The following is a 16,327-nucleotide window of genomic DNA, read 5'->3' as shown; positions in this document are numbered from 1 at the left end:
TAGTTGAGCTGTAAGCAAGAATTACAATTACATATTTTTCTTTCTCTGAACTTTTCATAGGCTGGAGTGAAAGGGACATTAGGAAGATTAGTAGGAATTTTTGAGGTAAGTAGAAATTGATAGAGACAAAAACACGTTTATCATTACGATATATATATTACAGGTTTAAAATGTGAGCACTTTTAAAGCAGGGACAGGGAACTGTGATCTTCCATAAGTTGTTCAAATGTAAGTCCTAGTCGGTCAGTTAATTTTGGCAAGGCATTTATTTCAGGAAACATTTTTAAGAACACTTTACTCACCCTATTGTGTGTGTGTGTGTGTTTTTGCAGGTATTGGGGGTTTTGTGTCTTAATCTTGTCTTTCTCCTTTCAGAATCCAGACAGGAAACACAGAACATATGTTTACGTACTCATTGTCACAGAAGTATTAGAAGATTGGGAGGACTCTGTGAATATTGGTAAGACATATACATCATCTATTCCGTTGATTCTCTGTAGGACAATAACAGCTGAATCCTCTTTTCTATTTTGGCTTTAGATTTACACCAATGGCTTTTAAAAAATAAAATGAATATCAAACAGAGGTTGTATTTATTTATTTTTTAAAGCAAAGAGTAACATTTTGGCTGTTTACTACAACCATCAATATTCTTGTGTGACTTTGAAAAATTGTTAGATTATTGGGAAATTTTCGTAGTGGAATGCCAAAACACAGAAGGTTTTCATGTTTTTGTTATATACTTGTTATTTGAGAAATGTGTTCCCTGAATATTTTAAAAATGGGCAGCCTCTTGAGGCAGCACTCTCCCAAGCCATTTATGGTTTTATAGGTAAGCCTTGAATTGAACTCTAAGCAGCCAATACAGCTTTTAGAAGATTGGTGTGATATAACTTCTTTGAAGGTGTACCACAGCTATTATTGGCCACTACATTTGGCAGCCACAGCTTAAAAGTGTTGTTTAAGGACAACTTCAGTATATGCTATATTATAGTAATCCATGTGGGAAATTTGTTGTGGTGTGCATTTCAGTCAATTTTAACTTGTAGCAACAGTGTTACAGTGTTACAGAGTTTTGTTAAAGATTTGTTGCTAGGAGGCTTGTCATTGCCTTCCTCTGCAGCTAAGAGAATGTGATTTGCCCAAGGTCACCCACTAGGTTTTTGTGGCAGAATGATAATTCATATCCTAGTCTTCTGCTATGCTAGTTCAGCAATCAAGCTAATTCTGGTTGCCTTGTGGGGGGTCTTTGCACAGTTAAAACTTGTTTGCCAACTGCACTGGTCCTTGAGAATCCAGATCTGTGGCTACGGTGGTCAATGCCTTAGTAACATCCCTTCTGGATTACTGTAACACAGTCTACATGGGATTGCCATTGAAGCGTGTTTGGAATCTTCAGCTGGCCCAAAGAGCTGTAGTTTGCTCAATGGGGCTGGCTATAGGAAGTGGACAACCCCCGTGTTGCAGCAGCTCCAGTAGCTGCCAGTTTGTATCTAGGCACAATTTAAAGTGCTGGTTATATCTTTTTAAGCCTTAGACGGCTCAGGTCCAGGCTTTGGCTGATCGCACCATCTTGTATGGACCTGCCTGGGCCCAGGAGAGGCCCTTCTCCCACCCCTTAACTCTGGAACTTCCTGCCCAGGGAAGCCAGAATGCTGTCCTTTCATCAGCAGGATAAAACCTTTTTATTTAGGCAGGCTTTTAAAAAGAAGGTTTTTAAAATCAGGGGTACTGTGGTTTTTCTGTTTTGAATATGTTTTTATGGATTTAAGCTGTGAATTTTTAAATACACTATTGATGTTTTATTCTGTTTTAATGTTTGTATATTTATATATTTTAAATTGTATTGAAATGCTTTCAATGTAAGTTGCTTTGAGTCTCCTTGTGAAGAGAAAAAGCAGGGTTATAAACATAATAATATAATAATCTATCTCAAAGCAGGTAGGGAAAGCCAGAATTGAATTTGCAGCTCCTAGGCCCCTTCCACACTGCCCTATACCCCAGGATCTGAACCCAGATTATCTGCTTATCCCAGAATGTATGGCAGTGTAGACTCATATAATCTAATATAAAGCAGAAAATGTGTCAAATCCTGGCATCTATGGCAGTGTAGATCCAGCCATGGGACTTCATCACAAGGAGTTACAGAAAACGAGAGAAAGTGGTGGAAAGGGTGGAGTTTCATGGGATTCTGAAGAGGAAGAATTTACTCACTCCCATCACACTTAGATCACCTCCTCCAGCTTCTGTCTCAACCATCTGCTTAATTTTCTATCTTCATCGCTATGATACTTCACCTTGTTGATGGGAAGCTTCCCACTGGTGTGGAAATCATCTATCGGACAGATGGCAAGCTATTTAATCTCAGCAGACTAAGAGCCAAAACCAAGGTCACCACAACATCTGTTATAGAACTCCAATATGCCGATGACAACGTAGTCTGTGCGCACTCAAAAGTAGATCTACAAGCCACTCTAAACACCTTCACAGAAGCATACGAGAAGCTCAGCCTCTCATTGAACATTGAGAAAACTAAAGTGCTCTTCCAATAGGCACCAGCTAATCCCTCTGCAATGCCAGGAATACACCTTAATGGTGTAACATTAGAAAATATTGAGCATTTCCGCTACCTTGGCAGCCACCTCTCTACAAAAGTCAACATTGACATTGAAATACAACACCGCCTGAGCTCTGCAAGCGCAGCATTTTTCAGAATGAAGCAGAGAGTGTTTGATGATTGGGACATCCGTAGAGATACTAAAGTGCTTGTTTATAAAGCCATTGTCCTCCCAACCCTGCTCTACGCCTGCGAAACGTGGACGGTCTACAGACATCACACTCAACTCCTGGAGCGTTTCCATCAGCGTTGCCTCAGAAAAATCCTGCAAATCTCTTGAGAAGACAGGCGGACAAATGTCAGCATGCTGGAAGAAGCAAAGACCACCAGCATTGAAACGATGCTCCTACGCCATCAACTCCGCTGGATTGGCCACGTTGTCCGAATGCCCGATCACCGTCTCCCAAAGCAGCTACTCTACTCCGAACTCAAGAACGGGAAACATAATGTTGGTGGGCAGGAAAAGAGATTTAAAGATGGACTTAAAGCCAACCTTAAAAACTGTGGCATAGACACTGAGAACTGGGAAGCCCTGACCCTTGAGTGCTCTAATTGGAGGTCAGCTGTGACCAGCAGTGCTGCGGAGTTCGAAGAGGCACGAATGGAGGGCTTAAGGGAGAAACGTGCCAAGAGGAAGGAGCGCAAGCCAACCCTGATCGGGACCGCCTTCCACCTGGAAACCGATGTCCTCACTGCGGGAGAACATGCAGATCAAGAATAGGTCTCTTCAGCCATCTACGGACACACCCCCAAGGTGGAAGACAATCATCCTCGAACTATGAGGGAACGCATAAGCAAGTTAATTTGCATCACATGGGCAGGCTCCTCCCATTTCAAGTATACCAACACACTTTTTAAAATAGGCATCCTTTAAGGCAGCACTGCCTTCCACTGCAGCAGAATTAAGCGCCTTTCTTAAGGCGGCACTTTTCATGGTGTCATTTGCACTCAAGACTCTTTTACTGAAACAGAAGCACCTTTCTTAAGCTGGCACTTTCCCTGGGGTTGTTTGCACTGAGATTTCCTCCCATTGTCCCTCCAGGATTTAGAGTATTTATCTTTTTTTTTAAAAAAAAAAATCACCCCGGATTGTAGGCAGTGGTTTAAAGTTAACCCTAATCTTTCCCAGAACTTTTGCATTGATGATCATCGGAAGTGGTTTTAAATTAACCCTTTCCCCAAGCCTCTGCATTGGCAATCTGGAGAAATGGGCATTTTGGCTTCTCCCACACACAGCATCATGGTTTTATTTACAAGAGGCCAATAAAAGCGGGCAACAGGGATTAACATCACATGGGGAAATTGGCAATATTTGCCTTCTCTATGCAGGGAATTTAAAAATAATTTGATTGCCAACCAGTTTAGAAATAGTAAGAAAAACCAACACTTTAGAAACGGCAGAATGTCTCACTCCCACAGTTGGAGCCTGTGTTGTGTGAAGGGTTACCATTTCTTAAACATGTAGAAACACTGCTTTTACTGTGTGATGAAGTTATTAGTCTCTTCTCACCTTTAGTGTTCCTACTAGCCTGCAGTGGAAGGGATTGAGACTGAGATCTGGTAAAATGTGGATGCATGATACTTACATTAAAAGTGAGCAAAATGTATAAAGCTGTGCAGTATCTTCTATTGCTTTAAGAGGTGTGCAAGTGAAGGTTGGAATCTTAACTTGAACATGTCCACATTTTTGGAGGATGAGGATTTTTAAAGGCCTTAGTTGCTTCATATTTTGTGTTTATTTGAAAAACAATTTCATAATTGTTATAATGGTAACTCTCACCATAGAATTTCTGGTATACTTTTAGGCATTTCCCCCTTTCATCCCATTCTTATTTGTTAGCTGATTTTCCTTCTGGCTGGAGTTACACTTTAGAAGTGTACCTATTCCAACTTACATACAAATTCAGCTTAAGAACAAACCTACAGAACCTATCCTGTTCGTAACTTGGGGACTTTTTGGAATGCTCTGTACATGTTTTTCAGCAATCCATTCTTTCTTTACTATTGACTTGTTCCATACTATTTATTTAAGGGTCTTCCTTACAAAATGTGTTCTTTCCTGTCTACTTGCTCTATGTGAAAATTATCAGATACGACAGTAGGTTTTTGAAATCTGGAGAGTATTAATCTAGTAGAGATTTACCTTTTTAAAGAGTGGACTTTCAATAAAGGTATCATTACATGGCAGGTATTGCTGTTTGATTTTTGCCAGCATATTACATTAGTGAAATGCATGCAGTTTGTCAGCTGAAATTCTCTATAGAAAAGATTGTAATTCTCCAGTTATTTTTGCTGCATTGCTAACTTTCCTCCTTTCTGTTTACCTGCAGGAAGAAAAAGGGAATGGTTTAAGATAGATGATGCCATAAAAGTTCTGCAGTACCACAAACCTGTGCAGGCCTCATATTTTGAAACCTTGAGGCAAGGCTATTTGGCTAACAACGGCACTCCTGTTGTGACCACATCATTCTCAAAAGATAGTGAACTCTCTGACATCAGATGATTGAAGATATCCATATAAGAGAAATAGATGTGGAAAAGTAGACTGAAACCTGGATTTCCCTTCCTCTCTCTCTTCTTGCCACTTTCACATGCATCCTCTGTCAAACAAGACATGTCCAGCAGCCTTTGGCAGAGCAATGTTTGAGTGTTGCATTCTAGTGCAAAGTGGGGTTTTCTTGCTTTTACTTGGATATGTATTTTGTAACCCAAATCTTGTGCATGAAGTGTTCCTTCCCCGTTTAACAACATTTTGATAGCTTGAAGAGCAAGGCTGCTAGCTTCACTCTTCTGAAATGTTCCTCTCTGTGTTGTTCCAGCCATAGCCAGATTTTTATCTTTTCAGTTTGAGAAGGCTACAAACGTGAGAGCAGATCTTTTAAGTCTTAGATTTTGTACAGTAAGTTGCTGTTGAGATCTGTGTGGTGGCCACTTTCTCAGCGCATGTGTGTAATCTTTTTTAGGTGGAGAAACCTAACACTTTGATTTTGGAGGATTTATTTTAAAATTTAAGCTGCTTCTTATAAAGAAGAGCTTCATAATCTTTGCCTTGTTTTTTAAAGGTTTTTTGTGACAGTGCTAGTGGCTGGGCCAGTTTGACTCCTTGTACCCCACTCCTTGATCCAAATTTAGTACTGTGACACTTGGAGGAGGCCAAGCAACAATCACCTTTCAAGACATCCTGTTGCTTCATTCTTTCTACAGTTTCGGCCAATATGCCATCACCGAAAATGGACAGAAGCACAAGGAATTGGTTACCTTTCACCAATGGCATATGGCCTCAGAAAATAGTTGAATTCCAATCTCTCTATATAGGAATCAGGGATTCAAAATGAGTTTAAAAACAGGTGAACTGGAGCATCGAGCACCAATGCTTTCTTCTGGTGTGGTATTCATTTCCTTCCTGCTGTATACTGCTGATATCTCTTCTTGTCCACATGCCTTACACCATACTGAACTGGATGTTTTAATTTGTGCTAAAGTGTTGGGTGTACCTTTGAGTGTCACTGCACCAAGAGGCAGTCACACTGTGCTCCTGAAAAGAAGTCCCAGGGGAAGACATCAGGTGTCCAATCTCTTCTCTTTGTCTCTGGCATTGAAGCACTTGTAAATGTACTGCAAAGCATGCTCAGAATGATAGATGTTATTGCTCAGTGGCAAAGGTACAATTGGCTCCAAAACAGAAATGCTGTTATGGAGAACCCTGTCATTTAGCGGGATCGTTAACCTGATGCATTGGCACATGTCACATTTTTGTTTCTATTGTATGTTTCATGCTGTCTTGATTTGCCAACAGTATTGTCTAGTTGGGAGACTGTGGAGAGGGCTATGGGGAGGGGGTGGGTCTGGGGAAGATTTGGGGAGGGGCATTAGTTACTCCCTGGCTTTGGACAAGATCTAGTTGCTATATTTGGTGACTACTTCTTTGTCAGTGTATAGCCAAGATGTGAAATTAAATCTGCAGTTCTCTTTCTAACTAATCATTTTCTCTTTCCATTAAACAACTATCTGCATAAAATGTTCTAAAATAGTCATGCAGCCTGAAGAAGTAAATTTGTATACTTTCTGTTTTGGAAAGATGCTGTGAAATTTGAGATTCAATTTTATTTTTTGCATGATTCCCTACTTTTAGTGAGCGAGATAGCCTCTATATTATGGGATTACTAATGCCACAAAGAAATGCTGAAGTTTTCTAAGAAGTGGCTTAAACTTGAACATCTACAACCAATCTGGAAGTTTGCTAGGCCACTTCACTGTCCTTTGTCTTAACAATCAAAAATTAAAAATTAACTGCAAAGGGCTTGGTTAGTGTCTTGAAATATATAACATGATTTTTTAAAAACTAAAGTGTGTGTGGCACTTTCAAATATAGCAAACTTTTGTCTTTAGCAAAGTGTTCGAGTGTGTCATGAATAGAGAAGGACATGAAACATTGTTTCAAAGAAAACTGAAACCCCTGGAAGGGTGACTGCAGTTTTAATATCTATAACCTGAACATTTTTTAAGACTCTAGATGTTTTATAGGGCTCTTAAACGGACTACTTAGGATAGAATATTGTAAATGATTTGCTAATGGCTTTTCTTTTTTGTTTGGGTTAGGAAAAATAAATTGTGCCAAGAAAGTAGTTTAATGTGGGATGAATTGATGCTATTTATGTAACTGCATTGAGTGGCTGTTTGCCTTCTAAACTGGAAAAAGATGATGAAGTTCCTGGGATACAAAGGCTGGATTTTTCAATAGTGTAATTTAACCCAGTCCTTGCTTCTGTTTACTAAACCCCACTCTTTCTCCTGCTTCTGATACACAATAGAGTTCACAGCTTTCCCAATATCTCAGGGTATACTGTAATAAATGAGTCAGTAAACTACTTAGTAATATAAATGAAAATGTCAACATACCAACTCACTTTTTCAGAGCATGTCTAAATACACTGGAATGTCTGGCATGGCAGACCATTCAGCTAACATAAGTAATGGGGTGTTTTCAGTTTAAATATAATCTATTGCTAAGTGGGTAGATGAATCTTCAGTTCAGAGTTCATAAGTCTTAAATATTCAGTAAATTTAGATTCAGCTGGACTTTACCATAAAATGAAAATTTTGAGGTCTCAACATAAGAACTCCTTTATATTTAAGTACTGTAATCAAGAACTGCTGGCAAAGGCAGTAATATGTGCTTGGTAGTCAATTTTTTCATATAACAAACTTTAGATTTAAATCAAGGCAGGACATCCAAATCCTGAAGAGTACACATGTGTCCTTAACCTCCTCTGTGCATCCCATAGAACATGGGAACCCTAACTTTCATATTTATATGTACATTTCTAGTCCTTGATTGCAAAATAGAGGTTGAATATTTGATTGAAAAAAATGTGCTGAACTTGAGCAGGTTATGATTCAGACCAGGCATGGGCAAACGTTAGATCTCCAGGTGTTTTGGACTTCAATTCCCAGGAATCCCAGCCAGTTTATCGGCTGTTAGAAATTGTGGGGATTGAAGTTCAAAACACTGGAGGACCAAAGTTTTCCCATGCCTGATTTAGACAAATGCTGGTATAGCATAAGCAGTGTTGCAGGTTTGTTAGTATATACTTACAATAATATGTAAGAAATTCAGAGTTGGTGCTAGCGCTTATCCCTCCTTTAGATGAAGTCTTTTGCTTAGATGGGTGTTTGTATTTTCAGCCCTACATAAATAAGGGTTAACAATGCTGCCTAAAACTCTTTTTGTTGGTGAATTTGCACATAACTGCTTGGTCATCTTAGTGAAACTTAAAACACACAGCTATGGACTATTGCAGTAATTTGTCCCAAGCAGAGCAGGACTTCTTAATTCAAGACTAATTGGGACTAATGATTGGATTTAGCCCCCTATGAATGACAGGATGTAGCCTCTGCAAAATTTCCAATATGGAGAGAAATGAATTTTATTTGCTTGGAGGACAAAACCAGTAACAGATTCTCTGCAGTTATATCTGTCACCTTCTTGTGTAAAATGCAGCTGAGATTTTTCTAATCCCTTCTGTGTTTCAGTGTCATAGATTTAGAAAATGTGTGATGTAGAGTAAATAGAATGTGTTGGAGTATTTAGGCATATATTAATCTTGGGTTTAACCTTGAATTAACTCCTGTTGGATCTTTGGAAAGGGGTAATCATCTTTGTGAATTTAGACTGGAGATGCCTTCATGATTTTAGATGCAGTATAGCTCTTACCTTCCCAAAAACATATTTGTTATTAGACATCTTCTTTTAATCATGTTCCAATTTCACCTGCCTCCTCCTATTACCGATTTATTCTGTTAAAAGCCAGCCAATTAAAAAAGAGTGCCATCCTGTCCTTGCTAGGATTTCTTCCCTCTCTACACACCACTTCCTCAACAGCACATGATTCAGTTTCATGCCTATGGGCATCAGCAACCTGTTGGAATGGAAGGTGAAGAGGCTTCTTATGTGCTGCAAAGCCACCTATTGTTCCAGGTCATATTTCTCCGATGCATGCTAGATGGGGGGAGAATATCTACCTCTCTTCATTATGTTGCTTAACCAACTCTAAAATCAGTGCCATAAAAAGAATGATCCTGGGTAAGTTAGAATAGCAATGGAAATGGAATAGGAGAAAATTCAGTTTAACATTTGAGGCAGAGAAGAAGAGGGAAGGAATAATAATACTTACCTCATAATTAAGGTGGGCAATATGAGTCACCGGAAGCTTGTGCTGCTGAGTTTGGAAGCAGAAACTCAGCAACATCACTGCTTGCGACTGAGGTGTCCTTTTAATTAAGAGAATTGGTAAGACTTTATTCAGACTCCTGCTAGGTTGCTATCTAAATTTGATTGAGCTCTTCTTGAGCATAAGAATAATTTTGTACTAGTGAACATTTTCAGAACATGTGTGTGATGGTTACTCTGAATTTGCCTGTTCTCTTATGTAAAAAATTCTCTTGAAGGGAGATAACATTTGATTGTGCGCTGGGGAGGTGGCAGGGAGGATGTGGGAAAAGAGATGGTAGTGTTGTGGTTCTGATTTACACTGGAGAGGTGTATATGTATACTTTAATCTCTGTAATAAAGAAAATGTTTTCGAGTAAAGTTTGATACCTCTCATGGCAACAAATTTTATTAGAACCATGAGTATATCTTTCTCCTCCAGTGTGATAATGTACTCTGTATGAATGTAGAATGTCTCCTTACAGCATGACTGATGTTTTTTTTTTTTTTTTTGGTCTGGCAAGTAATGTGAGGGGGTATTGATTAAATCTTAATGTAATTCTCAGCCACTCACAAAAGCAAATTGTCTCCCTGATTACTATGCTCGTAAACGTCATTGGTACTATTTAAATTCTATTACAATATAGTATTTTTCCATAATAGAATTCTGGAAGGATTTCATTGAGATTTTCATGTAATGGTTTCCATTGTTGGATCTCCAGATCTTTCTGGACTCCAAGAATCCCTTATTATTGGCCATGCTGCTAGAAGCTTCGAAACCAGAGATCCAACATCACCTAGGACCCCAAGTTTTCAAATCACTACTTCACTGTCTTTGGCCACTTCTTCATGTAGAAGCTGCCTACACACTGCTTTTGGATTGTTAACTTGATGAGTAGCATTACGGCTCCGTTATGGCAACTATCAATTTTGTTCCTGCTGAAAAGGAGAAGTAGAATGGTTCACATTATCTCTATACATGTCTGAATTTAATGGACCCAGAATGCTGCCAGAATCCATCTGTCTCAAGTTTTCTGCACCGTTTCATATTTCCTCATGTGTGAGATTAAGGGTGTGATGAATTTAAGGACAGCGTTGCCAAATGTCACCAGTGTGCTCTTTCATATGAAAAGAGGTAGACTTTAGAATCCACTCCACAAAACTCATCTTTATTGAGTAGTAAAAAAAGGTCTGTCTGTGGCTGGATGCTCATGCAATCTAAAAGTTTATAATGTTCTGATTGGCACTTGCTGTTTAAAAACACTATCTGGTATGTGATATAGTTTCTTGAGTATGGACGGATTGCTTCCTGTGACATTCTTTTAGACATTTGCCTGACCTCCAGATGTTATATTTTATTTTACTCCCTGAGAAATTAAACTCTGAAAATGGGCTTGAGTATGGCAGTGTTACTATTTTGGGACATGAGTTCAATAGCATATACGTCAAATGGCAACTATGGGAATTGGCCCCAAGACGAACTCTTGCTGTGCTTGATGTTGCTGTTCTCAGCAAGACAGGCAAGTTGCAAGACCATTAGTGTCTTTGGACAAGACTCTGTGTCAATAAGAAGGAACTTATTTCTTAAAGACTGCTAATAACTCGTTCTTGCGTAAATTAAATGGTTCAAAAGAAACAAATGAATATAAATATTATTTGGAGGTAAGAAACAGTTCCTCTGTTGTTTTTGTGCCACCTAGAATGCAGTGTTGTCTAATTCCTCAATTTAAGTTGGTTCTTAATCTTGGGATTCCAATAGCTGTGCTTAGCAGGAGGTCACAACTATGGCTACAGCTTATTAACTTTAGTCATTCAATATGGACATTGGTTTGTGATAATGCAACTTTATACATGTTCTGATTGAGATTTCAACACAGACAATAAAGACAATAAAGTTATCAATTTAGGTTTGGGCTAATATAACATTGCACAATAGGTTGCACTTTGCACACTTTTGTTATGTTATACCGTTTGAATACCTCAGTTTGAATACAGTTTGAATACCTCTAATATAAAAAAAATGAACATGGTGTAACACTGGAAGGGATGTAGCTTGCAATGTACATCATTTTGTAGTAGTATGTCACAAACATTCCTTTTTTTTGTCTGTTCATCCCCTTTCTGTTCTCCACCAATTTCATGTAAGAACACATACAGATATAATCAATAGAAAACATCACAAATAATTTTGTAAGGCAATGACCATATTTCACCATTCTACAGTGCATTTTTTTCCATTTAAGGGGCTTCAAAAACAGGGTGAATCTTAGATTCAATGATGCCTTATATTTGGCTTTTTTAATCAGTATTTTTCTAAGCGCCGATTCCTGCTTCCGCTGTTCCCAATGGGATCATAGACTTCTGCAGAAAGATGACTTGCCTGTTTCTTCAGGCACCGACCTCACTGCACAGGAAAAAATTGCACCACAAAGACACATTGAAATAAACAAAAAAGATATTGTGCGTGCTGAAGAAATCCTAGAAGAACTTATTTCCCCCTAAAACTGGAGCTTCGAAAATGGGGTGTGCCTTATATTCAATGCTGTCTTAGATTCAGTGAAATACAAGTCTTAATATTTTACTCTGGCAATTGGTGTAATGGTACCTGTATGTTTATCCTGGCGCCTTGGCACACTGCTTTATGGTTTGAATATACAGTAGAGTCTCGGTTACCCAACGTAAATGGGCCGGCAGAATGTTGGATAAGCGAATATGTTGGATAATAAGGAGAAATTAAGGAAAAGCCTATTAAACATCAAATTAGATTATGATTTTACAAATTAAGCACCAAAACATTATGTTATACAACAAATTTGACAGAAAAAGTAGTTCAATACACAGTAATGCTATGTAGTAATTACTGTATTTACGAATTTAGCACCAAAATATCACTATGTATTGAAAACATTGACTACAAAAATGTGTTGGATAAGCGAGTGTTGGATAAGTGAGACTCTACTGTAGTACTGAAGGTTTCTTACATCAGCTTTTGCTGCTGCTGAAGACAATACATTTGCTGTTTGTGAAAGGGTCAGTTTTATGGACGAGATCAGGCAAGGACAACTGTGAAGGCAATAGCAGCCCAATTTCTGTCCTGGGACCCTCCAATAGTTGCATGAACTGCCAAAATACCACAAAATGTAAAGAAAGCCCAAACCACATGTGTATTTGATGTGTATTTCTGGTTCTAAACAGTACAACCCATATGTGCAGGGAGACTGTTCCAAGACACACACACACACACATACACCCCGGTTAGCTGAAATCATGAATAATGAATCCTATATTTTAACTGTACTTGGTCTGGAAAGATGGAGGGCACTGATAGGCTCATGAAATCTTGGATATTGAAAAGGTGGTTATACTGTAGTATTATTAGCTGCAACTTGTTTTAAAAGTGAATTGCCACTCTAGATTGCTTCTAAGATGCAGTTCATCTCTTCCTTAGTTGACCAGAAGAAGAGAGAGCTTGAGAAATTTGGAAAATATAAAAACATGGCTTGGATGGAGGAAGATAAGATCACGTTTCTCTTAAGGCTACAGTTAACATAAATGATGCTACTATCCATAAAAGGGGTGTTCCTTGTGCTTAAAAATGTTGAAACCTGGACTTCACTTGGTATAGAAATAGTCTCCTATCTGAACTTTCCTTTTAAGCGTTTCTTACCTGTCTGCACATATCCATGTCTTTGAGTCAAAAACAGTGCACAGTGAAAACAACATGGAGGTAATTTTAAGTATCTATAAATAAAAAAATCAAGGAAAATACTAAATGAATCCCCTCTGTTGCGCTCTCTCTTTCTTATTAAGAGTAAATTCATTGGTGTATCCTAACAGTTGGTAAATATATTCCAAATGTATATTAGCCCACAAATTCACTCACACATATATGCATTGCTGTTTCCTCTCAAAACAACCAAGATGCGACTAGCTAGGAATTTGTGTTTTGTGGTTCGCTGGGCTCTCAATATTAAAAACCCTTTAAAAAGTGTTAGATGCCTGGGATAAAGGGGTAACACTGATTTAATCAGAAACTACATCAAAGTATTCAGAATACTTGTGCACTTATCAGTAAGAATGCCTTTTCTAGGTGGTGGATTTTGTTACAAAATAATGGAACTTTTGAACTGGGAATTGTGGTACAATTCTCAGTTCAATTTTCAGAAACAAAATTGAGAAAGACAGAACTGCTGGATATAAGAAAAGAATTCATGTGATGAATTGTATGGAGAGGATGGCATGGTTTAAAGCCATATTGTAAATTAATGGTTGTCTTGACTTAGATCAGTGGTTCTAAATCTGTGGGTCCCCAGGTGTTTTGGCCCACAACTCCCAGAAATCCCAGCCAGTTGCCAGCTGTTAGGATTTCTGGGAGTTGAAAGCCAAAACATCTGGGGACCCACAGGTTGAGAACTATTGACTAAGATTTAAAAGGAGGCCTGAGGTCTGGAAAACCAAACTATTAAATCTATTAAAGCTGCATGCCTTATATACAATTTATAATCATCCAAGCAAGGGAAGAAAGTATGAGCAGAATGTTGCATGCAGATGATCCTGGGAGAACCATACAGAGATGTGGTGTGAGGAGATTTCCCAGGTTTCCATTTTCTTTTCAGTTGGAAGATCAATGATTGGCAATAACAAAGTTGCCCTTTTGTATGTCTCCTACTGTCCCAATTGAGAAGGAAGGTGATTCAGGGAATCTCAATGACTGTTCAGTAATCAGAGATAACAGCAGGATTTTCTGAGCGTTTGGAATAGTTCTGGGAATGAACATTGGCCTCCAGGACCACAAAGGTATTCTTCTCATTAAAGCCAAATATGTTCTATTAGAAGCTATCACTTATTTGTCAGCTGATTCCCAAATTAGGCCATGTTTGTTTGACTTGGTGGACAGTGTGTTCACATGTGTACAATTACGAAATATTTCCCAGTCTAAATGTTCCATATAATTTAAAAACAAGCCTTTGGGAATGAGAGGTTTTGTCCCAGGCTGCTCTGTGCAGTTTTATGTTTCCATTGTAGAAAGGTTCTACCATAGAAAACCACTGAAAATGTTGCCGAACTACTTGCATTATGAAATTATATAGTCAATTCCACATTTTCATTGCATAGCATGTTTAAATTGATCTTAAATTCTTCCAAATACATCTCCACTCTGATATAAACCCTAATGAGTTAGGGTATATGAGATTAGTATTTTGTCATATAATAGTTCTAATCAGTTCCCTTTCAGGAACATCCCTGCAAAAGAATTTCCAAAATGATTTAGAAACTTTAAGAGGTTTTGTTTATATTTAAAAATAACAGATTCTGTAATAAATCTATTGCTCCCAGTTAATTCTAAAGACCTTTTAGCTGAGAAAAGTGTGTATGAGAAAAAAATTGTAATATTCAAGACTATATTCCCATGAATAAATATGATTTCCACTAAGCATAAGTCTGATAACATTTAAATGCACTGCTTATGCTTCTGGTGGGTTTGACTTTATGTAAGCCACCCACATAGTCATCTGGCTTTTGGTACTAATCTTGTTTTTTTATTATTGAAGCTGGTGCAGAAATACACAGCACTAAGTTAAATGCACCGGTAGTGCCCATGACTGCAGATTTTATTATTATTTCTAGCTTCTAATGTCTAGTTAATAAAATCTAATACAAAAAAAGACTTTGAAACATGTATTTTGATTAGAAAAATAAGGACTTTAATACTGAATTTGGACTAAACCATTGTGTGGGTGTGCATGTGAGTGTTGAGGTGTTATTATGTGCAAAGTAATCGGATTGCATATTAAAGCTGCTGTCTCTACTGAGCCTTAATAAAAAACAACACCAGCAAAATACTGTTCTAAATACTTGGGCAGAAGGTCTGCTGAAATCTGTCCAGGTGCCAAATGATAGTAAAAGTCTCTTAGTTAAGCTATAGTCAACCAGGTCTGACCGCACAAATACTTGAATATGTTACCATTCCTTATGTAACCAAGACCAGTATGTGTGTCTGGATAACTGCAAACCCACCCTGCTAAGTAAAAGGATCATGGTAGTGTATGACCCTGCCTAAAATGATATATTGGGATAGTTTTGAAAGGCAGGAGGTTGCAAGGTCATGGCATAGTGCTGCTACTTTTTCTGGTTAACCTTGCAGTAGACAAATTAATTTGAAATGCAGAAAAGATTTTGAGATTATCTTGCATTGGATGGTACTGAAAGAACAGGCTGGAAAATATTTGTGCATATGTTTAATAAGGAAAGAAATCTGAATGGGACATGTTGCATTTGAACATCAGACTTCAGGTTCAGACTGTCTTTTAACAACATCTAGAATGCGCTTTTGTGTATCTTAATGCCGTATTTTAGCTCTGCACCTTTTACATCTACGTATTTGTGTTTAAATTCAGTTTACTGTCTTTTCATAAGGTAACTCTCCCTCCCCCCCCCCCCCCCCCCCGTAATTTCAATAATGGTTTGGTTTTTCCTTTTAAAAACTTTGCCAATGTCCAATTTATATGAATTACTATAGTGCAGTGATGATCAGAGAATGACAATTACTTCTTTTTCCTGAGAAGCTGTGCGTGCCCTGGTATCTGTGCTATGGCGTTTCCCTCAAAATCCCTTGGATGTTAAGAATTCTGAGCAGAAAGGAAGATCATTGCTTTTTTTAATTAAAAAAATAGTGCTCTTCAAATTGACACATAAAGGTTTTAATTTAGTGCTGCCAATCAATAAATGCATCCATATTTAACATGAAGTTTTATCTATTGTGTAGCCTCTTTTTTTTTCCAAAAAGCCCTTCCCAAATATGTGAAATTATACATGTTTGCAAGGTAGGAATAAAGTTCCACATGAAGCAGGAAGCAGGATAACAAATGTATCAATCTGGTTACATGGAAATTTATGGATAATTGCCTGATTTCTCAATAAATGTAACTATTCATGTTCATATTTCCTAGATTTTTGTTTCTCCTTTTTGTTGTGGAAAAACACCATCAAAATTTATTTTA

At 38.0% G+C, this 16,327-nt stretch overlaps 1 protein-coding gene across 1 annotated transcript in view; it reads left to right on the top strand.

Annotated features, from left to right (window-relative positions):
• nudt3 (nudix hydrolase 3) overlaps positions 1-16,074 on the top strand; it is a 38,102-nt gene extending 22,028 nt beyond the window's left edge. The window contains exons 3-5 of the mRNA XM_062978475.1: positions 61-105; positions 376-460; positions 4,948-16,074. Coding sequence (XP_062834545.1) covers positions 61-105; positions 376-460; positions 4,948-5,120 — 303 coding nt within the window. The 3' untranslated portion in view covers positions 5,121-16,074. The remainder of the gene's footprint in view (positions 1-60; positions 106-375; positions 461-4,947) is intronic.
• The last annotated feature ends 253 nt before the right edge of the window (positions 16,075-16,327 follow it).

Source organism: Anolis carolinensis, chromosome 4 (assembly GCF_035594765.1).
Source record: "Anolis carolinensis isolate JA03-04 chromosome 4, rAnoCar3.1.pri, whole genome shotgun sequence".
Classification (NCBI taxonomy): Eukaryota; Metazoa; Chordata; class Lepidosauria; order Squamata; family Dactyloidae; genus Anolis; species Anolis carolinensis.
The sequence above is the reverse complement of the archived record's forward strand: the minus strand, read 5'-3'. Positions and strand labels throughout refer to the sequence as shown.